We start from the raw sequence: 23797 nt of genomic DNA on the forward strand, positions 1-23797 counted from the left end.
CCTCAGAGCTGCAATTCTACATACCATGGAATCACTCAGGACAAGCAGAGCCTGAGAACTGCTGTTCCACACACCATGGAGTAGAGAACACTATAACTTCACAAAAAGCTTGCTTTCTCATACATTCTCTCAGTTTGGCTCCCACAGGCCCCCAGAAAAGTTTTAACTATTTTCCTTGTCAAACCTCCTTTTTTTTTTAAGAGAGAGAGAGAGAGAGAGGAGAGAGAGAGAAAGAATTTTTTAATATTTATTATTTAGTTTTCTGTGGACGTGACATCTTTATTTTTATGAGGATGGAACCCAGCACCCCGTGCCTGCCAGGCAAGCGTGTTACCGCTTGAGCCACATCCCCAGCCCTTGTCAAACCTTCTTAATGCTTATATTAAGAAAGGAAATGCTAAACAGAGGAGCAGATCTCCTGATCGCCATGTGCCTAGTGCCTTTTTCCCATCTGTCCACTGCTTTTCACCTCACATGGCCTTGGCCAACTTCAGCCCACTTCCTACCCCACCATTGTTCATACTCACAAGGAGGCAGCTCCGCTGAGCCAGTGACACCCTTAGCCTGGCAGGAGGAGGGCAGGGCGGGAGCCCAGAGAGCAGCGTGCTCCAGGACTCAGTCCTGGTTGGCCTCAGAGACAGCTCCCAGGCTTCCCGAGCTTCCCATGGCTGTCCTTCTCCGCAGCCTCTCACACCAGGCTGCTCAGTACTGAACCACAGATGGTGAAACGGGTGCCAAGCCACAGCTTCGTTCAGACCCTGCTGTCTTCCGAGCATCTCGATTCCTCCTTCTCAATGACCCAGTCCAGGCTCAGGGCAGTGATGAGTCCTCCACTGAGGGGTCACATGGTGCTCCGTGTCCCAGGCAGAGTGGTGCATGGGATTCCTCCAACACTCAGCCCTGTGCTGGGCGCCCAGGGAGCAGCAGAACCCATTCCCTGACTCCCCTCTTCTCTGAATCCTGCCCCGCTCTTGCCCTTAGGTGGGGAGGTGTGGGGGCAGGAGGCTGGGGCAGTGCCTGGGGCTGCTGGAAACCTGCTGGGCTGAAGCCCTACTCTTTCCTGAGCCTGGCACCTGAGACCCCAGGGACACAGAACTCAGGTTATTCTCCCAGTCTCCCTGTTCCTTGAGAAACCCCACCTGGGGACATTTAAATAATCAATGCCTCAGCCTCAGGGAGAAGACTGCAGTACATCCCCCATTAGAAAACAAGCAGCAGAGAGAATGTGAGTCAGAAAGGAGCAGGAAAGGCCTGTCAGAAGAACAGTTGTAACAGCGGGGCTAACATTCTCAAAGACAAGACAGGAGCAGATCTCTCTCATACTGTTTTCTGCAGGTATTTCCCTGAGCTCTGCTTCCAAAGGGTAGCTCTCCAATTACAGCCAGAGATTATTATCATGGAGTTAGCAGTCACTATCTACTGCATTCAAGGCTCTGTAAGGCATCAGTTAGCAACACTTGCAGTATCTTATGCGTTTGCCCTTCGACGCCGAGCTCTCTGCTAATTAGAAGTATTATTCCATGCCTTTTCAACAAAATGGAGATGTTGTTCCAGGCTGCCTAGCCCCTCCCCACAATGTTCCCTGGATTTGTGTCAGGTGAGGAAATATCAGCAGCCACCACCTGGCTCTCTGGCCAGTTCATTTCTTCTGACTTCAGTTCCACTGAGTATAGTTACCAATGCTTCTCTTAAATAATGGAGTGTTCTCTCTAGACACCCTGTCATACCACTGAAGTAGGCCTTAAATTAGGGTCAAGAATGTCTAACTTGGGCTGGGGTTGTAGCTCAGATGTAGAGTGCCTGCCTTGCATGTGTGAGGCACCAGGTTTAATCCTCAGCACCACATAAAAAATAAATAAAATAAAGGTATTGTTCATCTACAACTATATATATAATTATAATTATTATTATTATTTTTAAGAATGTCCACCTTGAAATCCATTGGTCACTAGGAGCAGAGTGGTGGCATTGTCCTGACTCATCTGCACACCTGGCTGGGTGGTAAGAGGTTCAGAGATCACAGCTTCCACCATCCATTCCACTCTCTGTTCACTTTGTACCTATTTTCATTTTTAAAAGTTTAAATGGCATCCCACAAACATTGCATACCTTTTCAAACTCAAAATCCACCGTCTCCAAGTGAATTCCAGCCTGGCTGAGAACAGTGGGTAGCATTTGTGCCACAAGGGAGAGTAGATTCACCTGCTAACAGGTGACAAGAAGGGCCATGTGATTGCCACACCCAAACTCAGGAGGAGTGCTGGTGCCCCCTTATTCATCGAAGCATCACTGTGAGGGAGGCACCACCTGATCCCTGTCTCAGCAGAGAGAAAACTGCAGCCCGGGGTCCCAGGCTGGCTGTGTAAACCTGGGCTCTGCTGGGCCGCCTGAGTGGCCTTTACTACTGGGAGCAGCAAAAACTGTCTTGTGGTGGGCTTTTCTAGAGACCCTCACCATCATTGTTCTTATTAACAAGATATTAGCAAAAATTTCTGCAAAGAACTCAATGTAGTTTGAAACTTTCTATTTTCTGTAAGGACTAAGTTGCTCTTTCATGCAAAAGCTAAATATACCAGCAAACTTAGCGATGTACAAAAAAAATTAGCACTTCTGCTTTCTTTTATTTAAAATTTTTTCAGTTGTACCTGAAAACAATATCTTTATTTTTTATTTATTTGTTTTATAATGTGGTGCTGAGGACTGGACCCAGGGCCTCACGCGTGTAAGGCAAGTGCTGTAACTGAGCCTCAAACCCAACTTCTGCTTTCTATGGTAAAAACTTGTGAAACCTCTGTCCAGCCTAGAAATATGGGACAAAGTGTACTGTTATGTACCCACTGACTGACATGATCCACCCCACTGGGTATAAAGTTTAAAGAATTTCCAGACTTGGGGTCCAGAGATTTTTAGACAATAGCCATTCTGGACTGCTGCAGCTAATAAGCCTGCTTCCTACTAGTTCCTCATCTGTCCTGCTGCAGCCTGACCAGTCCCACGTCCTGACGCTAGACCGTCAGCCTTGGTCTTGCTCCACCATGGGATGTGGGCCAGCAGACACACCAGGTTCTGTCACCTAGGAGCAGCAGATTGTGCTGTCACTCTGTGCTGTCCCCGAGAGCCTGGTTTCCAGGGAGTCACAGATGAGGGCTGTGGTGAGAACACATGGTTGCTAACCCTGCTCAGAGTTCTTGGAATGCAGCCCTCTTCAGCAAGGTCAAGGAGCTGACCACCGCAGGGTGGTGCCCAGGACAGTGGGTTCCCCTGAGCACAGGTGTCCATGACTGAACAAGAAGACAGAATTTCATCAGACAAGCTTTGCAAGGCCCAAAGGGTGCTTCCACCCACCTCGTGCCTTCTCATGGGTAGCTGCTCACCAACTGGAACCAGAGGCTCCTGCTTATGCAGGCTTCACTCAGGAAGACCTGAGGCACTTTCCTGCGGCTGTGAAGGTTCCAATTTGTTGGGATGAAAACCCCATTTTACCTGAAAATTCCTTGTGAATGCATGCTCAGCATTACTGTGTTCATACAGACCAAAGAAACTACTTGTTCAGAAACGTTTTCATATTTTTATTTTATTCACCACAAACACATCTAAGCACAAGGTAACCCAAAAGCCACACATTAAGCACATTTCAGTTTCAGACCACACTGTAGGAAGGGTGCTCAGGGCCCTGAGGCTTCATTGGGGACTGAGATGGTGCCACAGCTTCTGCTTGGCCTACAAGGTCTCAGCCCCCCTGGCCGTCCCACAGGAGCTGGGGGTAGAGTGATCCCGTCTCAGGCAGGCCACTGTGAGTGGGGTGGGCCACCTGCACAGACCCTGTGAGGTGTGCTCCAGTGCCTCACTGCTGCCTAACATCTGCATGTGGCCTCTCTACCCCCAGATGTGTAGCTGTGTCTGAGCAGGTTGAGCCTGTCTGCTCCATGTCTTGAGAATCCCCCTGTGAGGTGGATGACAGTCCTCCTTGGAAACTCTGGTAATTTACTCACAGTTGATCATAGGAGTGAGGAGGCTCCACTGCAGATTGGGAAGAAAACCAGTAAGAGTTAGCAGTGGAAGAACTGCTTCCCCTCATCTCTGCCCTATCATATGCTATCAGCCTCCTCTCCCGGACAACAGTGAATCAATCAAACCCAGAAAAGCTCCTCTGAAGTCGAGATGAGCACAGATAGGAGCTGCTGACATGCCCTCTGTGCGACCTCGTTTCCAACGTGTGTTTTCTTCCCAGGGAATCTGCAGTGATGTGCTACAAAGGGGAAGGGCGAACACTGACAGACAAATGGACAGGTGTCCCTGCCCCCAGTGCCCATCACTCATACCATCAGGGACCCTGGTCGCACAATGTGATGTTCAGTTCTGCTCAGAGTGTCCAAGAGTGCAGGCAGAAGTCCACCCCAAGCTCAGGACACCAACAAGGTCAAGAGGGGCTGGTGTCCAGCAATTGACTGATGTGTAGTCATCCCTGAGTGAACAAACTGGACACAGGTCTCCTCCTAGTGTGTCTGTCCCCACCTACAGTGAAAATCTGGACCCTCCACACTCTCTTGCAGTCCAGGACCTGAGCTTCCCCATCCATGATGAAAGCTTGGATACAGGCCACCAGACATGGCCCCTGCGCCCTCACAGCATCTTCCACACTAGGACAGTGTCCACATGACAACTCTGGATTCCCCATTTTCACCTGATGGTATCAGGCACAAACAGAAGTCAAAGTGCTTCCAGCTCCCCACAGTTTGCATGCAGAGAGTGGCCGGCTGGAGTCCCTCTCCATTCCGCATGGTCCCAAGTGAAAGCTGGGATGTCACTGCAGGTAGCCTAACCAGCATCGGGGTCCTTTTGTCATGGCTCTTTTCACAGCACAGCATGTAGACTCTTATCGGAGAAGAGCACACCTAACTGCATGTTTCTGAGCTTTTATTCAAGCCCAGCTCAGAAAAATGATTTCTCTATCTGTATTTTTGCATGATGCTATCAGTAGACCTTGACAAATGCTATAAAAACAGATACATACCAGCTACCACCGCATTCCTGAAGGAAACCTGCTTGGTTTGAAGGAAGGAAGGGAGGAAGGGAGGGAGGGAAGGAGGGAGGGAGGGAGGACTCAACAGCAGAGTGGTGCCCGCCCTTCCTTCCTCCTTCCCTCCCTCCCTCCCTTCCTTCCTTCCCTCCCTCTCCTTTCACATCCATCAAACAAGGCCTTGCCTAAAGCACTTGGTAACCACGAAAATGCTCCTTGGAGGCCTACTAGGATCAGGCCCAGGACAGGTGGTATCCGACTTGCCTCAGAGTGTGGTCACTGTTCCTACGGCATCTGCTGGACTGCCCTTGCATGCTCTTGGGAAGAAATGCTGTAGATAGGAGTCAAGCACATGTGGTTTATGAGTGCAGAATGTCTTCACAGTGGAGTCAGAACAGTTTAACTTTGTTCTTCTCGTGCAAATCTTGGCACCCACCCTGGGGCAGGCTCCAGAACTGGATGAGCACTGGAGCAAACAGGGCTTTGCCTGTCTGAAGCTCATTTTGCACATGTTTGGTCACCTTTGCTGCAGGTCAGTCCTTCTGGAGGTCAGGTTGAAGAATGCAGTGAGGTTGTCCATAGGGAGGCTGTGATTCAGTCTAGCTGTGGACACACTGGCCAGAAGAACACCTTCACCCCCAGCCACCCAGCCAAGTGTAGCAGCCCTTCTCATCAGCCCGTATCTCAGGTTCCAGCAGAGCAACTGGGCTGGCACTGGCTTTATGTATTCACTGAAAACCTAGTCATTGGAGCAGAGTTGTGGCTTACACACACAGGAAACAGAAACCAGAGAGGGCTGTTCTCCTACAAAGGTTCCACTCATTCCAGAGGCAATTTCCTTTCAACCTGGGATCATAAAAGGAAAAGCCAGAGGCCCTCCACTGGCAAGAGCAGGAGCCACAGCAGATCTGTTTCCTGCTTATAAATGCCCTTTTAACATTCAATAGCCCTCACAGGAACTGTGGAGTGCACACTGTCTTTCACTCAGAGAAATAGCTGCAGAAAGTATGTCATTTTTTTAATCAAGATTTTTCTTTAATACATGATATTTCCTGTGGACCTTCAAGGCTGTTTGAGTGGTCACACTAGCAGAGTATTTTTTATCCCTGCAGTTTTCTCTTAATAGGGCAAGATAGGATCTTTGTTTAAATATTTATTTTTTAGTTGTAGATGGACACAATACCTTTGTTTTATTTACTTAATTTTATGTGGTGCTGAGGATCGAACCCAGGGCATCACACACACTTAGGCAAGCTCTCTACTACTGAGCCACAACCCCAGCCACCCCCTCCCCCTGCCGCAAGATAGGATCTCAAGACACTAATTTTGCTTTTCTTTTCTCTGCTTTCTTCCACGTGATTTTGTACTTGGTCAGATCCAGCATCCACACTGACAAGCACCCTGAGCACTCATAACTGCAGCATTTCATGTGTCTCCTGAAAACTCGACACTAAAGAACTCCACTACCCACAGGACACATAAGTGGGGACTAGACTGCCATGGAGAGGGAAGGCTGTACAGCTGGGATGAAAAGCAGAAGCAAGGCCAGACACTCTATTCCTTCTGTCTCTCCAGCAGCAACGAGTTTCGGGAGGCAGAGGGACCAATGCCCACACACTTGGCCAGTGTCTGTGGACTTTGCCCTGTTGCTGGAGCACCTCGGCTGGGTCCCTCCTGGCACGTAGTGGATTAATTGTACTCTCCTATCTGTGAGCTTTGGACTTGCTATCATATCAAGTCCCCTCCCAGAAGAAAGGCTACAGCATTTGACAACCTGGTGACTCAGAGGGGAAATCTATGCCTAGTGCTTGGGTGAGTCAGAAGATTCAGACACCAGGAAATGCCCATCTGGAGTTTAATTGAAGGAAAACCTTATTTGGTCCCATTTCTCTTTTAACATCATCACAAGTAAACATCATTATTTGCTGATAATTCTAAGATTTTTAGTTGCTATACATCCATTTTAAGGTGGCCTTTAGGAGACTCCAAGTTATTTCCTTATTGCTCTGCATGGCTCTCTGCTAGAAGGCTGGAAAATAAAGTTATGCAAAGTGGACTGCAACATTAGCACTCTGGGCAGAGCCAATTTTGTGTGCCTCTTTTCCTTAACCAGGCCCTAAATGAGAGTTAAATGGTCTGATTTGCCAAAAAAAAAAAAAAAAGGTGTGGGGGGGGAGGAGTAAAAGGAAAAGTTTGGCCATAGCCAAACTCACCACAGCTGGACAGAAAAATCTGCTTCGGTGTGGCCAGAGGCACCTACAGTCACTGACAGTGCATGGGACACTACATTCAGTCCGTGGTGATGGCTAGGTACCTGACTGCGGTGTGTCCAGTGGTGCTGGTGAGCCAGCTCTGTAGAAGAGGGTCAGAGTGTGCATAGTTTGTATTTGTAGTGTTTCTAACTTCTGTATTGTGTATTCTCCAGCCATGGCCAATTTCCAGTGGCCCAGCTGAGGACTTGGAACCACTTTGAGCAGCCCACAACACTGGCCTCCTGCAGCTATTGGTGTTTCTTCATGAGACTTCATCCTACCAGTCTTGACAGGACTGTTCCCAAGTGCCAGAGTGTCTAACAGTGGGATCTTCCAAGCTATACAAATGATGGCCACCTGCCACAGAGCCTGTCCCAAGGGCTGCAGCTGGGAGCCTAATAAATCACACATGGCAGGACCATGGGTCAAGCCACATGGCACTTCCCAGGCAATTTTGTCAGCAGAAATTTATTGCTTTTTTGATGGAATTTAAAAAGCCAGACTCAATAGGAAGGCAGCATTTTTAATGGATCTGAGTTGTAGCAAACTGTTGTGATAAAGTGCTACATGATATTGGAAAATTTAATTCTGGGTTATGAGCATAAAAATGATAACATGGTTAATGTCCACACTAAACATCCTTCCAATAAATTTTGGAAAAAAAGAAGTTAAAGTAAATTCAATTAGCAGGGTCCTCATGACATTAGAAACTGGGGAAAGTCATCAAAACAAATGATTCGGGGCTCTTGGAAGCATGATATACTATGGTATAACCTTATAATGATGTATAAGGTCTATGTGGAAAAGGTGAAATCAGAACACAGAAACAGCTTATAATTTCAAATGAAGCTTCAGCTTCATCTAAGGCTACGGTAGCAGGACAGAAAGGGGAGATTTTAGCCAGGACCCTGATGTCATCTTAGAACCAGGCTGGTTGACGCCCAAAGTGTCCTGGAGAATGAGTCTGCATGAGACCAGAATTTATTTCAGTGGTGAGAAGCACTTTCAGTGGTGAGAAGCAGTTCCCAGCCTAGTAACTGCCTCTTCCTTTCCCTGTCTTCAGCTTACTCTCAGGTGTTGTGGTCCACCTCCGTGTGTGTAAGCAAGAATGTCAAAGAGTCAACAAGTTTGCCTCTTGTTTCTACATATTTTCTTGTCTTTTCTCCAACATAAAACCTAGGGCAATATAAATGATATGAGCCAGCAGTGAGCAGGGTGTTCCTGAAGGTCTCATATTTAGGACTAGGTAAAGAAAATGTACAGCAGCTGGCAGCTGCTCTGTTGAAAGCATTATTCCTTGAAGGACTTCTCTACTATGCTCTAGTGAGATGGAATGAAAAATGGCAAAAGCCAGAGTAAGGAACATCTTCAGGTTAGGAAACGAAAGCCAACTAACTGCATGTTTTATAAACATTTTGAAGAACTTTGAGGCAAACCAACCCAAGGAAGAGGCAGAGGAGGCTGACTCATTGCTGAGACCAGAGAAGTTAACTAGCAGCTCAGTTGAGTAGCCACTAAGGAGACATGACTTTCAGCTGCAGCTTCAACAAGAGTGCTGTGCCCACTGGTGCATACACTCTGTTTCTTGGAGATGCAGATGCCTAAGATAAAGTCAGAACACAGAAACTTAGCTTCTACATTCAAATGAAACCTCAGCTCCATTAAAGGCTATGGTAGCAAGATAGAGGATTTAGGAAGTTAACAAGTATAAGGGACTTTGTTTTATAGGAGGAACAATTCGAGAAATGGCCTGAAATTACCATGAATTTGGGGGGGAGGGGCCTATAGGAAAACCTTGAAGAGCAAGGCAAATCATGATTTCCTGACAGGAGGTCCCAAAGCTCCACTGTTTCCTGATGTCAAGCCTACCTGAATGGTCATTTCCACACTGTATAAATACCTACTCAGTGTCTTGGAGACCCACGGGAAGCAGTGTCCCAGAAAATGGGTATGCACGAGACTGTGCCTACAATTTTTACCATTATTAAAGTCCTTGTAAAGAACTCTGACTCCTCAAAACTGGTGGTATCTTATGTTTCATGGCAAATTTACACTAGATAATTCCATTGGTTACATGCTATATGTCTTAAAAAATCTAAAATAATAATAGCTAATCCAGATATATGTTTATTTCTCTTTCACACAAAAGAAATTCAGAAAATGTAGTGTGGACGTTGGCAGGCCCAGAGCATGATGGGTCCAGAAACTCATCAGTCCCCCAGATCTCTAACAGGTGGTCTCCATCCTTAAGGTCAGCTCAGGCCCAAGACAGGTGGTGGAGTGCCAGATCTTATAGCCACATCCCAGGAGGAAGGGCATCTTTCCTCTTAAGTAGAATTTCTTTTTCTAAAAATATTTTTAGTTGTAAATGGATCTTTTTTAAAATTTATTTTTATTTATTATATACAGTGCTGAGGATCAAACCCAGGGCCTCACACCAGGCAAGCGCTCTACCACTGAGCCACAACTCCATCCCTCTTAAGTAGAATTTCTGAAAGTGTCACACCTAAATGCAAAAAGAGAGTGAAGTTGAACCAACAGATGCACAGTGAGTCCAAGAAGGAGGGGAGAGAGGAAAAGTCAGAATGAGTGAAGAAACAGTGCTCTAAACTTCTAAAATGTGAAGGAAAACAATAATCTATATATCTAAGAATCTCAACACCTCGACATTGTATCCTTCAGTGGGATAAACTCAGAAATTCACACCTAGACATATCATAACCAAACTGCTGAAAGCCAAAACAAAGAATCTGAAAACAATGAGAATGGCCATAAGAGAGAGGCTATCGGTGGGAGGTCAATAGGTTGCCAGTGTTTCTTATCAAAAACCATGCAGGCCAGAGGCACGGAGAGACGCATCCACACTGTTCATGGTAGAAGACTGCCTTTCCAGAACTCCACAGTGCCTCAGGCCTTAGCTCTCGACACCCCAATTCACCTCTGGCCCATCCCTGCCACTCATCCACCAATGGGTGACCAGATTATGTGTTGACTTTCTCTCCTTGCTCCCTGCAGCACATGGCTCCCAGGTCTAACTGATGGGATCAGGCTCCTGGCTTAAATCTCCCTTTGGGGGATGCTACCATAGCCTTAGATAGAGCTGAAGCTTCATCTGAATGTATAAGCTGACCCTCTGTTCATGTGGTCAGCAACTTATGGCCTCTTCCTGTGGGTGATTGGTCTCCTGCCAGAGCCCTTCTGCTACCTGCTTCCCCCCACATCTACATCCCCAAGTTCCCTTCAAAGTTTGCTCATTTGACTCCAGAGCCTGGAACTTCATGCTCTTCCCAGTAGAATGAGGTCAGTCAGCCCCACGAAGCAGTGGACAATCATGACAGGTAAGAGGCCAGCGAGCCAGAAGCAGTCTCAGGGCCAACCCAGCCTGTGGACGTCCTGCTGTGTCAGATGACTGAGGAGGACACCTACACCTCAAGTCCCGCTTTCAGCACCCTGTCCCTGAGACTGAGGACCTGGGAGAGGGCTCTAGGATTCCAGGGTCCATGGTACCTGAGTTAGATACCATCCTCCTTTGGGGGGAGAAAGCCAGGTAGGGAGTCAGGACCTGGCTCAGGGTGGGGCCCTGCTGGCCGCATGCTCACTGTCTGATACTGTGAATGTGCAGGCTTTGTCTGCCACGAGGCTTAGGCAGACCAAGGTCCCTTTGGGTCCCAACAATCTACTGCTCATTTATTTCACTGCTTGGACCTCACCTAAAGCAATATTAAAGCAGGATAAGCATGTCACACTGGAAATAATATAATTTTGATGAACTACATTGATGCCATATCTGATGTGACTTCAAAGTCTGAACTTGATCCCAGCATGTCAGGAGGACTTGAGTGATTTGGATCCAGCATTTCCATCTGGGATTAGCAGCCTGTCTGCTGCATGTCTCTCCCTACCTTTCCTATAGTTGAGACAGGCTTTCATGGCTCCTGAAAAACTTTCTTCTTCCTTCAGAGAGCTTTTAGTTTTTATGGGGAACTGGGATTTTTTTTAAGCAAAGGGGGGCTGAGCTGAGGTTTAAATAACTGAAAGAAATCACAAGATGCCATGATGGTCTAGTGAGCAATAAGGACAATACACCCCAGGGGGGTGGGAGCAGAGGGGGCCCTTGACATAGCTGGTCAATAGGTGTTTTGCAGGAAGGACAGACCAGCAGACCTGGAGCACAAAGCCTGGTCCCACCTGGACCCATCCCTGGCTGCTCCATGTGCCTCCCAGAGGTGGGAAACAGGTTTAGGAAGGTTATGGGCCCAAGAGGCATCCGCTGGAATTCAGACGCTAGTTTCACCTGTTGCTCCTTGCACGTGTTGTGCACGGGACAGGGAGCTGAAAGTGGAGTCATACGCAGGTCTAGGCATCAGAGTGGGGATGAGCTGCAGTTGGGTGGCCATGGGGTCTTCACATTGGCCTTCCTGTTCCAACCGCACACATTCCATGCGTGACAATTGTTAGGCACCTGGGTGTATAGCCCTGAAATCCTATTCTAACCAAGAGATGAAAGACATAAGCAAATGGCATGCTGAACCTAACCTTCTCCTGTCTTTGATCTCACCCTGGCTGCCCACTGGTGTCTGAGCCCACAGACTGTACTACTTGATACCCTTCCAGAAGCAGCTGTCACTGCATCGCCCCCTGCACATGTGTGCACTCACAGTGCTCACTGCCTGCTTTCTCACCTAGTATTGCCATCCATGTTGCAGAGGGTGGAGTTCCTAAAGATCAGGGATTCTTCATTTGGAGTGGCACAGGTGGTGATTTGGTTCTTTTTCTTTTCCTTCCTTTTTTTTGGGCAGGGGATGGCCAGACCTGGGAATTAAACATTAAATCCAGTGACTCACTTACTATTGCAGTATTATTGCTGCATAGAATAAAGTGGTCTTCACACATTGCACAAAGACCCCACCAGATATACTACGCTCTGTGTTCCAAAGGGGAAGTGCAGGATGAGTGAGCCTGTAGGGGATGAAGTCCAGAGAGTCCCAAGGGCAAGGGTGCACAGAGAAGGCCAGCATGTGTGCAGCACAGGGAAGGCCAGCATGCTGAGTTCAGGGAGGCATGAACCACTAGGTGCTTGTACCCAGCAACTACCTGCTCACTGCCATGAGACCTCACTGTGGCAGCAACCACTAGTTCAAATATCTCCAACTCCTTGGATACTGTCAAGAGTAGACTGCCTTAAACAAAACAAAACAAAACATTTTCCAAAATATGTAAATATGTTAAATGAGTCAAATGCCCCAAATATGTGGTATGTGGGCATCTCTTTTCTGCTCATCATGTCCCTGGGCCACTTCTCCAACACCCCAGTGGCACAACAAGTCTAGCCTTTTTCTTTCCTCTGAGTGCTTTCCTCTCCATCATTTGGTGACAGTCCAGGGGTCACCAAACATATTAATCTTTACAAGGGCACCCAAGTACACCCAAGTGAGCAGAAGACTCACTGGATGTGAGTCCATCTGAACCTGCCTGAACTACCTCTGAGTTCTTGTGGTTACTTTGTAGGTGTCTACTCTTGCTCTGTGGGCTCACACTAGTGCTTTGCTCCTGCTATTACTTTGCAGGCTATTGTGCTTTGTGGGTTCTGTTGTTAAATCGTGGCTTTCTTGTACTTCTGGTGTTATTTTATAAACTATTGTTATTTTGTGAGTTTCTGAAATTATTTTGGCTCCTCAACACAGCCAACAGATTTCCTTCATAAGGAATTGTGTGGATGCTAGCAAATTAGATTAACATATATACAGATGGTCTCCAACTTACAAGATGGCACTTACATGACATTTGACTTTAGTATGATGTGAAAGTACAGCCATGCTTCTGTTCCTCACTTCCAGTACACTATTTGATAAGTCACATGAGATATTTAACACTTTTAAAGTAAGATTTGTGATAGATGACTGTGCCTGACTGTAAGCTGTTGTAAATGTTCTGAGCATGTAGAAGGTGGGCTGGGCTAAGGCACGACATTTGGCGGGTTGAGTGTATTAAATGCATTTCTGAGTCACATTATTCTAAACTTATATGGGTTTATGGGGATAAAACGCCACGGGGACTACCTGTGTTTTATGGCCCCATTGTAGTAGTAGAATCTTGGCTTGCCAATATCTAATCAACTCGACAAGCAGTTAACCTTGATCCAATAGTCCCAACTATAGAGGTTTACTTGCAAATATACTTCCACTACAAATAAGAAAAAATACAGTCGATGGGCCTTGTGTGAAGGAAAGGAAGAAGGGGAAGGCGGTTAAGCAATACTTCCCACTTCGGCCCATGATGGGTTTTACATTACTTGTAAAGTAGCCAAAAATCAGCATTAGAATACTGATCAGAAATGACCTACAGAATCATTTTCAAATATGAATACTTACCTTCCTGTGATGCGTTCCACATACAAAAACTCATTCTGAAAGGGAAGACACTAAAATTGAACGTGCATATTTGCTGACTACACACGAGACACTTTCAGGTGGTTTGCACGGCGCTGGCACACGCACAAAGCCATCCCCGAGCAGCCGGCTTCTCTCCCCGCCCTGCGGGCTCCGCCAGGCCAGTCCGCCGCAGGGAGGGCCGCGCTCACACGCGCGCACACGCCCACGTACGCCCAGCGACGGCTGAAGCTCGGCAGTTCCCTGGCTGCTGGCTGCCGGCCAGCCCCGGTGCTCATTTCAACGGCCGAGCCGGTGTCCCCGCGCCGCCAAACCCGGCTGCGCGGACCCGCCCACGCCTCTAGGGCCGGGTCAAAGGGCACCTTTCCTGGAGCCCCCGCCAGAGCGGGCCAGGCGGCGCTCACTGCGCGCGCCGCTGGCCACCAGCTCTTAGCCACACCGGAGCCGCGACGGCCAATCAGCGCGGCCGGGGGCGGGGCTTCCCGTAGAGGCGGTGACGGTGGGCGACTTCCGGCAATATTCTCACGTGCAACGCAGTCGGTGCGCACTGAGGCTGTCGCGTCGGGTGAGGCCAGGCAAGTGGGGAGAGGAGCACAGGTGGGCTGGGGGCCGCGGTCTGCCCGCGGGGAGGGGATGGCCAGGTATGGAGAAGTCGTGGGCCCGCCAGTGGGGAGGGGACCGCCAGGAGGGAGAGGACGGCCAGGTGGGACTGCACCTGGTGGCCCGCAGTGGGGAGAGGAGCGCCAGGTGGGACCGGAGCTGTGGGGCCCATCAGTGGGGAGGGAATCGCCAGGTGGGGAGAAGTCGTGGGGTCCGCCCATGACGAGGGGACCTTCAGGTGGGGAGGGATCGCCAGGTGGGACCGGGGCCTTGGCCGCCGGTAGGGCGGTGCACTGCTGAGCCTGCCCTCGGTTGACCTGCCCTAGGTGCTCACCTAGTCCCCACCTAGCTCCAAGGCGTCCTCTGCCGGTCCTTGCCTTGTCTGCCTCCCTCTGGACCCAAACCTAGGCCTCTCCCTGTTCTCTTGAGTTCCTGTGCACCTTCTCTGTGACATGCCTGGGAATGACCCCGTTCTCCTCCACGCCACTGTGTACCTACCTACTTTTTTTCTTGCAGGTGGTACTTGAGAATTGTGCATCCTTCCCTTCACAGCTCATTTTGGCCTTTTGGATTCCATCTCTATCCCAGGGCCTATTCAGACTCACCTTGAACTAGGAGTCTGAAGAACTGTCTTCAGTGAAGTTCTCTTTTTGCCTATTCCCAGTTCTTTTACTATCTAATCAGAAAAGACCTGATTTCTCTTTCATACAGCTTTTCCCCTGCTTGCATTGTTTTCCTTTTCCGTGAAGCATCAGTAATTATCTTTCAGACCTTGTTGGAGTGAGTCCCACTTTTGACTCTCAGCCTCTAATTTGCAATGTTTTGATGTACTCTCTCAATCAAATGTGTTCACACTTACAAACCAACGTTTGACCCAAAATTGTTTGATCTTAAGTTATTTGGAAACATCATAAGAAAACACAATAAAGAAAAATAGAATGCTTATCAAATTGAAGACCAGTTATTCCTTCGTATTTCAGAACAATGAAAAATAAGAAGGGGGAAAGTAAGTTCCTATACTAACTTCTTTTTCTGAATTTGAATAGCAACTGACTTGCTATTTTGTTTATTGTGTATGCTATTGTAGCTCTTGTTTAACAGTTCTTATTGTTTTTAAAGCCCAACTTAATAGTTGCATTAAGTACTATTTTCATCTAGCTTAAATAAGGAAACACATGTGGCCTGTTAAAATGTATTAGGATTTTGTTTTCCTTGTCTTAGTACTGTTGTATTTAAATGAATCATTACTTTAGATTATGTTGGTGATGTGTCACATAAATTAAAAAAAAAAAAAAACTCTTGTAAATATATGGCATCTTTTACTAAGGTTTTCAGGAACTGCTTTTATAAACATAGTGGCTGAGAGCATGCATTCTAGAGCTAGAGCCCCTAATTTTGAATCCTGTTCCACCAAACTCTTTGCCTTGATGTTCTCATATACAGAAGAGAACTAAACCTGTAAAGTGAGAATGACATTTCCTATCTTGTTGGATAGTATGACAACTAAATGAGATAATGCCTATAAATTGATTGATGTCTACCCCATACTAATCTCTGGTAAATGTTATCATCACTAGTCTTACCAGTTAGGAAAACCTATGCTTATAGAAGAAAAGACATTTCTTGATTAGTTCAGATTCTTTCATGCCAGGAATTTCCACTGAGAAATGTATTTCATAGTCCTGTTCTGCAGTACTCCACTCTCATGTCCTGCCATATTAAACAGGAGGTTTAAAATAGTTCAGCCCCATATGCTCTCTGACATAGTTAGCATAAGATGTGCTTAAAGATTGCATGTTATACAAAATGAGTAGACTCTGAATAGTCACTCTTTTATTTTGTATTAATTTTCAGAAATAATTTCCAGTTTTAATTTTTGTATTTGCAAATTCTCAAAGGTAATTTTAATTAAAATAAACTTATAAAGCTCTAGCAATTCACATTTTTTAGCTGTGCAGATAAATTCCTGAACAAAGTTGTAGGGTATCATTCTAAAAATTAAGTAGCTTGTTTTCTGATTTGTAAAATCAGTTGCTCAGATTGGGAGTATTTTTGAAAACTTGACATGTGGGCCTCTTAAATTGCAACTTCTCTTTTTTGCATTTCCCAGTGACTTACTTATTTGTTAAAAAAAATCTGTTTAGTCCTTAAACTATATAAATTTAAAATAAAGCTCAGGATAATCCAGAGATTTTACCATTACAAATTTATGAAATACACACATCTGCTGAAGAGCTAATTTTTTTTCTCTGTTGAAAAATCTGAGGCATGGGCTTGTTTATTTCCCATGGTCCATTAGCTTCATTGCACTACTGGCCAATCCAAAACAGGAAGGAAGGAAAGAATCACTTAACTGCTGAAAAATTCACTCCAAATCATATTAATTTCTTCCCAAGTTGTTATAGTCAAAATTGTAATATGGGTAGAGGTGTTTTTAAAAAGGTTATTTTATTGGACACACCACGCTGGCTCTTTGTGTGTTTTGCTAGGGTTAGCACCCAGGGCCTCACATGTGCCAGTCAATGCTCTACCACTGTGCCACATCCCCAGCCAATACTGGCTGTTTACATAAATGTTATAGTCATTTTTTGAAGCCAGAAAATAAGTGTGCTCAATAGGGAACAGGCATAGCCTACACAGGTTAACTTTAAGACAATTTGTTGGCTGAGGACACAGGTCTGCGCAGGACACTGATAAGAGTCTGTTGCCTGTGGGGCTCTTTGGCCTGTCTCCTTTCTCCATTTAGATCTATACTATCTATCTTTTACCTGTCTTCCTTCTCCATATAGATCTGTCCTTAGATCTATTTAGATCTAAGCCCTAGGAGGTTATCATTCTTTTAACAACACTGTTCACCTTGACGCATTGCTCAAAAACATAGTTACCCAGAGTCTTTTGACCCTGTGAATTTCTCTCGGTTGTGTCACATGTATCCTGATCTTACATTTCCCCTCACCATCCCTGTGACTGATACTTCTTTCCTTGCCTCTCCATTCATATGAAATTAACCAGCCTTGAAGGCTGAGCCCCTGTCCTCCCTGGAACCTTCCTGGGTGACCTTCCTTCTGTAGTCACTACTATAGTACATGGTTAAATTTCTTTTAGTTGTTCCCTCTTTACCATCTCTTTGTTTTCCATGTTGTAGGATCACCTGGATATATAGGTAAACACATACTTGATGTTACATATGTATGCTTTGGGGTTTGTTGTTATTGTTGGTGTTGTTTTGTTTTTGTTTTTGTTTTTTAGTTCCTCAGTTGCATGGTACACCTTAAGGGCATGGACACCCATTACTATAATATTTAGTGAGTGACAAGTGTTTGTCATGAAGTGACCCTTTTATGGTCATTTCAGGGTCACCACTGGATTTTATTTTGAATCCATGGTTCCATTGTGACATTGAGAGGTACTTTGGGAGTTTTCAGAGATTGTCAAACAGCTTTGTTTTTGTAGTGTACATTTGATGATACTGAAGTTGTCATGTAAAGTAGACATTGCTTCTTCAGGGCCCTTCCATCTCTTGGGGGGTGTCCTCTGGCCCATATATCAATATAGATATATTGTGGATCATAAGATAACTCTGGATTGATTGGACATGAATGGTGGCCTTCACATTTGGAATGATCCATAGCTATCAAGCAGATCTGTAAGACAAGGCTTACCACAGTAGTGCTGAGATTTAAAGAACGTTTTAAAATGATCTTCTAAAGCAAGAATTCAATCAATATATGCCTGAAAAGGGTGTGTCCAGGCTATAAATTATCTTAGCAAGGTTTCATGATCCTCTCGTAAGAAAGAATTATTTCAATGCATATTTTATACTAGTACAGGAATTGGGTGCTTGGAGTTGACCCAGGGATAATGGTGATGTTTATGTAATTTCCTTACTAATTCTTTTGTCTCTTCTAAGTTAGCATAAATGCCCATTTGATAGCCTGGATTGTTAGTTACACTACATGTAGTTTGGACTCAGTCTTTCAAGAACTCTCTCTGATATAATATGCTATGTCGTGAAATGCTCCAAGCCTACTTTGATTTTTGGTTTTGTGTGTATGTGTGTGTATGTGTGTGTGTGTGTGTGTGTGTGTGTGTGTGTGTGTGTTTTCCAGTGTTGGGGAATCAAACACAGGGCCTCATGAGTACTAGTCAAATGCTGTACCCCAGCCCTTGCCAGTCTACTTTGGATACAAGATTCATAGATGCTGCTCAGCTGAAATGAATTTTGTGTAAGTCTTTGGCTTCCTGGTGTAGCTAAACTAAAATATGTCTGCTTTTGAACATCTACTGTGTTTGGCTTCTTTACAATTTTTCCTCTCTGTCAATCATGTCTTTCTTAAAATGCATGCTTCTCTTAGCTTTCCGCCTTTCCCAAACCCCCGACTCTTCCTTGAGTTTCTCTCTTGACTCATCTCAAGCCACTGTCCCTCACCTGTTGGTGTTTCCTGAGTTCTCTCCTTGGTGGTCTTGATTTCTACACTGCCTACTCTACGATGTTATTTTCATGACTTCAATTGTTCTGAATGCTGGTAGTTTTCCTATATTTCTCTCTAACCTAACTTTTTTTTCTGGTCTATTAATTAATTAATTCAGTAAATAGATATTTGAACTCTTGCCATGTACCTGGCATTGTTCAGGGTAATTGGGATACAGAACTGAAAAAGACCTCATTCTCTTAGGAAAATAAATACATGAGTAATTTCAGACAGCCCTTGTTGGCATGTGGACACCAGGCAATGCCGAGCCCTGTGAGGTGGGGAGAAGTCTTCCCGAGGGTCGGGGAAGCCTTTGTGGGGAGGTAACATTTCAAATCCCCAGTTCCTAGCCCTGTCTGTGCAGAGAATCACTCCTGTACCTTTAAAAGCTACTTATTCCTAGCCTTCCCCGCTAGGTACTCATACTTAATTGGTCTGAGAGGGGACCAGGCACTTCACAAACTGAAAACCACTGATTACCAGAAAGGGAATTCCAGATCTCACTCTCATCAAATTGTAAGCTTCTTAAAAGTAGTAATATCTGTTGTTTCACTTTTTAAGTTATAATTTTTATTTCTAGATTCTAGTTGACAGCATGTCTGAAGCTGAGGTGAGTGTCCTAGCCCCATCCTCCCCTCCCCAGCCCGCTGCCTCTCGTGACCTCATTCAGCAGTCAGAATCTGGACATCATCTTTGGCTCTTTCCCCACATGGCACCATCCTTGGGTGCTGCTGACTCTGCCCCCTCAGTGTTGCTGTAGTCTCCTTCTTTCCTTCCTCTGAAGGCCAGCACTCAGAGGTCTCCTCTCCACCTCCCACTGCTGACATGGCACACACCTGAGCCCTCTTCAGCTCAGGATCCATCAAATTACTTGAACCACTTATGTGTCAGTCCCTGTCTTGTTCCCCTTGCTCTCAGAGTGAAGCCCAGCTCCTTTGCCTCATCTGACCATCCCGACTTTTTCTTCTCACTCTGGCAACTCCCCACTCCCACCTTCTGTGCCAAGCACCCAAACTGATCCACCTGGAGGAGATGGATGTGAGGAGTCTCAGGCTGTGTTGCCTCTGATTGCAGTGAGTGCATGGTTTGAAATGACATCCTTGACTCTTGCTGCTGCTTCGGGTGTAAGCCTCTGTTACCTCGGAGCTGGAAAACCCACCTGTTATGCTCCACCATTATCATTGTAGAGCCCCCAAGGTGCTGTGCTGTCCTCATTGTCTCATCCCCGATGACCTGCCAACATTTAGGTGATAAGTATTTTGTTCTTTAAAATCGGTGAACAAATTTTCTAAATGAAACTTTGATTGCTTATTCATATATATTTATACTTTTAATGCAAATTGATTTTTTTGTTTTATAGGAGAACTATGCCATTCCTGGGTCAGGACTGGAGATCTCCTGGGTGGAGTTGGATTAAAACTGAAGATGGCTGGAAAAGATGTGAGTCCTGCAATCCGGAGCTGGGAAGAGAAAGCAGCCAGTGTAGTCTCAGCCATGACGTGTGAGTCATGGCCGGCAGAGTCAGGCTGCTACCTCTTTACCTTTATGGCTGTACCTGCTTTTCAGGTCACCACAGAACTCTGTAACTTGTCATCTTGCTGAGAATTGTCCACTCTTGGAGGCTGATGTGAGGAAATGACTTATTTAGCTAAAGAATGAGCTTGGCAGTTAGCCTGATTTCCACACATGGATGCTCCTTTTTCTTACTGTTTAAAACATTTAATCCTTATGATAGTCTGAGAGAAAGAAATCATTTTAACCTTACAGTATAGCTGAGGATCTGAGGCTGGCAGCCAATGTCGAGGATGTGGCAATAGTGGTTTGCACAAGAAAGAAGTCTTTTTTCTCTCTGGCAACTTGAGTTGATGCAGTGGCTTTGCTCGTGACATCACCAGGGGCTGAGTGCATTCTCTCTTTTGCTTTCCTATCCTGGAGTTCAGGCCCATCTGCAGGGGTCCAGAGGGTGTGTTACCCACTGTCTGACCTGCTCAGTGCCAGGGGCAGTACTGCCTGCACCATCTGCTTCCAGCTGGTGGTGGATGGGGCACACTCCTGCACTTTATGGCATACATAGCCCTTGATTACCTGGATCGCAGCTGCCTGCACCTCATTGACTAGAGCATGAGTTGCGGGGACGCTGGGGTTGCAGTTGGTCTGCTGTGAGGCCATTTGTCGTGGTAGAATTGCTAGATGACATGGGTACGGGAACAGGTAGATGGCCCTGGAGTCATCCCTAGCAGTCCCTGATCCGAGTTGTTGAGAATGTGGAGGCTTGGGAAAGTCATGAGCCCTTGTCCTCTGGGGCGCCTGGGTCTAGGCTTTGATTTTAGTGTGGGTTCTTATTTGGCATTTGCATTCTATCATTTGTGTGTGTGATGGTCCCTCTGTTTAAGTTTAGTAGTTTTAGGCCAGAGACTGGTTTTTGCATATTTGAAGTAGGAATTAATCTTCAGTTATAGTGAAGGTAATACATAATACTCATTTATGAGTTTATGTTGTGGCATTTCTCTGCCATTCTATGTTTTATTAATATTGAAGGTTGGAAAATCTATTTAAAGTGGCAATTATCTGTGCTGTTGGTATTAGATAATTAATTTTAGACAATTGCAAATTTCTTGGGTGGTTTTTTATTGTCTTACGGTTTTTTATTATTTATTCTTTAGTTATAGGTGGACACAATATCTTTATTTTATTTTTATGTGGTGCTGAGGATCAAACCCAGTGCCTTATGCATGGTAGATGAGCGCTCTACCTCTGAGCCACAACTCCAGCCCTGTCTTACAGTTTTTATAGCGAGTTATTTAAGTTTAAAGTTGGTTAAATATATCTAGAAATGTTGGGTGTCTCATTTCTTCCAGATGGTCACTGTTAAGCATAGAGATTCCTCAACTCACAGATCTAGGATAGGGAAACAGGTCACAAAATTCAGTTTTAAAAAAGCTATCACTGAGTACCAGGGCTATAGCTCAGTGGTAAAGTGCTTGGCTCACATGCATGAGGCACTGGGTTCAATTCTCAGCACCACATAAAAATAAATAAAGATACTGTGGGTTTATCTACAACTAAAAAGTATACATATTTTTTTTTAAAAGCCATCACTGAAAACCCATGTTCTGCTAGTTCTGTATTAAAGGATTTGACCAATTCTTGTTTTTTTTCCTATGTATTCTTTTCCCTATCATCCCAAACATGTTTTTAGTGTCTGAGAATTGAATTTTCTTAATTTGTTTTTGCAGTTGTGTATGGACAGCATGCCTTTATTTTATTTGTTTATTTTTATGCAGCATTAGGGATCAAACTCAGTGCCTCACACATGATGGTAGGCAAGTGCTCTGCAACTGAGCTACAGCTCCAGCCCCAATTCACTTTTCTTACATACACATAGAATTGGAGAATTCAATCCAAACGTGTTGGTAGCTCTCTGGGCCCCTTCCCTTCCCTTGCTTCCCAGCACACTTACCACTCTCCCACCCTCTGAAACTTACTTGCAGATGTGTTTAATTCCTTGGCACACTGAAGATGTGCCTCTGCTTCGGGCAAAGAAGCCATGTGTCTGCAGTTGGAGAGAGGGCTTCCACAGCAGTCCGACTGCTGCCGTGGACAACATGGAAGGGCTGTGCTCTCTCTCCCATACCACTCCAGTTGCCTCAGAAGCCTCAGGCCTTCTCCTCCCACTCTGCCTTTCTTCCCTGTCTGTCCACCAGAACTCTCAGCCAGACTTGTGGGGGTCTGGGTGTGACCAGGACTGCAGAAGGATTCTAGTGCTTCCTGCTTCCCTGAAAGGAAAAAGCTGCTAACTTTCAACCTCAGTTGTAACTAAGATGAAGCTCTAGATAACCCCAGTGTGAGTGGCTCCATAAAACACCTCCTCTCCCTCCATGTGTGTTTGGGAAACAGCCCTTTTAATTCTTTGATGTGGAGTGAGCATTCTGAAGCTAGAACTGTTATAGTAAAAAATGGCCTAAGTGATTAAGATTCTAACTTCGTTAATATCTTTTTGTTTGTAATGGGCATTAAAAAGAGACCTTTAACTGTCCCCTGCTTATTCTCATCTCATTTTAAGATTAAAAATTCTGAGAAAAATAGATAAAAAAGGATGCATTGATTCAGCTCCTGCTCCAGACCTTGCTTAAGGTGCTCTTTCAGGTGACATTTGTGATACTGCCAAGGTCCTTGATGATAGACAGAGTTAAGCCCTCTTCTGAATGCTTGGTTCTTCATTGAGTAGATGTTGTTCATTAGAACTTAGGAAATGTCTTTCTACAGAGCGCAGCTTGAAGCACAGGGGCTCACCTTGCACCCCTTTAAGCCACAGATGCAGGATAAGGCAGCTGGTGGTATACAGGAGTGGGAGGGGGCAGGCAACCTGGTCCAGTGGCCCAGCCCAGTTGGAACTGGTGGGCTCTCACCAGGCAGGGACTGTGTATGCCACTGGCAGAGTCAGCAATGCACGAGGTTTGCAGGCCAATGTGATGAAGCATATTAAGGTTTTAGCTCCTGCTCTTCATCACATGATTGGCATTGCTGGTAGGTATGGCATGATCTGTGTGGAGGAAGCACTGCAGGGGTGTGTCTCAGAATTTCTCCCTACTCAGCAGATCTCCAGGATCTCCTCACTAAGAGCACGGCTGGGGACGTGCAAAGGCCTTGCTGCCCTGTGGACTGATGCATTCCACCCGGGCTCCACCTAATACTCTGGAACTTGCCTTTTGCTTCAACGTGTTAACTCTTAGCACATTTTTTTGTTTGTTTGTTTAAAACTTGTTAAACATTCTATTCTATCTTATTCAAACTCAAATGTTTCAGGTTTATCATGGTTACTTTGTTCTCTGTAGGCATAGTCATGGGGGTTATTGTGAATTTAGAGCTCCACCAAAATTGCCTTCAGCCATAGTTCTGGAGATAGCTGAACACTATAACAGCATCTGTGGGAATTTATCGGGTGGGAATTCATGGGCAGTAGGAACTGGATCCCCAGCCATCCTATGTCCCTTTGCATAAATGCCCCTGCTGTCAAACACAGTCCCCCAGGGATCTTTACACTGTTGTTACAGGTTTGTAAAA

At 45.7% G+C, this 23797-nt stretch overlaps 1 protein-coding gene and 1 long non-coding RNA gene across 2 annotated transcripts in view; one reads left to right on the top strand and one right to left on the bottom strand.

The window, feature by feature from the left end:
• The window catches only part of LOC308631121, a 1170527-nt gene that overhangs the window by 907736 nt on the left and 238994 nt on the right, over window positions 1-23797 (top strand). The window lies entirely within an intron of this gene.
• Window positions 8005-14482, bottom strand: LOC308630479 (uncharacterized protein; the record flags this gene model as incomplete). The annotated part of the gene is made up of 4 exons (XM_081260603.1): window positions 8005-8448; window positions 11955-12084; window positions 13644-13678; window positions 13875-14482. The coding sequence occupies 4 exons, from the start codon at window positions 14480-14482 to the stop codon at window positions 8343-8345; spliced, it is 879 nt and encodes a 292-aa protein (XP_081116729.1). The 3' UTR covers window positions 8005-8342.

The sequence above is a fragment of the Spermophilus citellus genome, assembly GCF_964194105.1.
Source record: "Spermophilus citellus genome assembly, chromosome: 11".
In the NCBI taxonomy this organism is placed as follows: domain Eukaryota; kingdom Metazoa; phylum Chordata; class Mammalia; order Rodentia; family Sciuridae; genus Spermophilus; species Spermophilus citellus.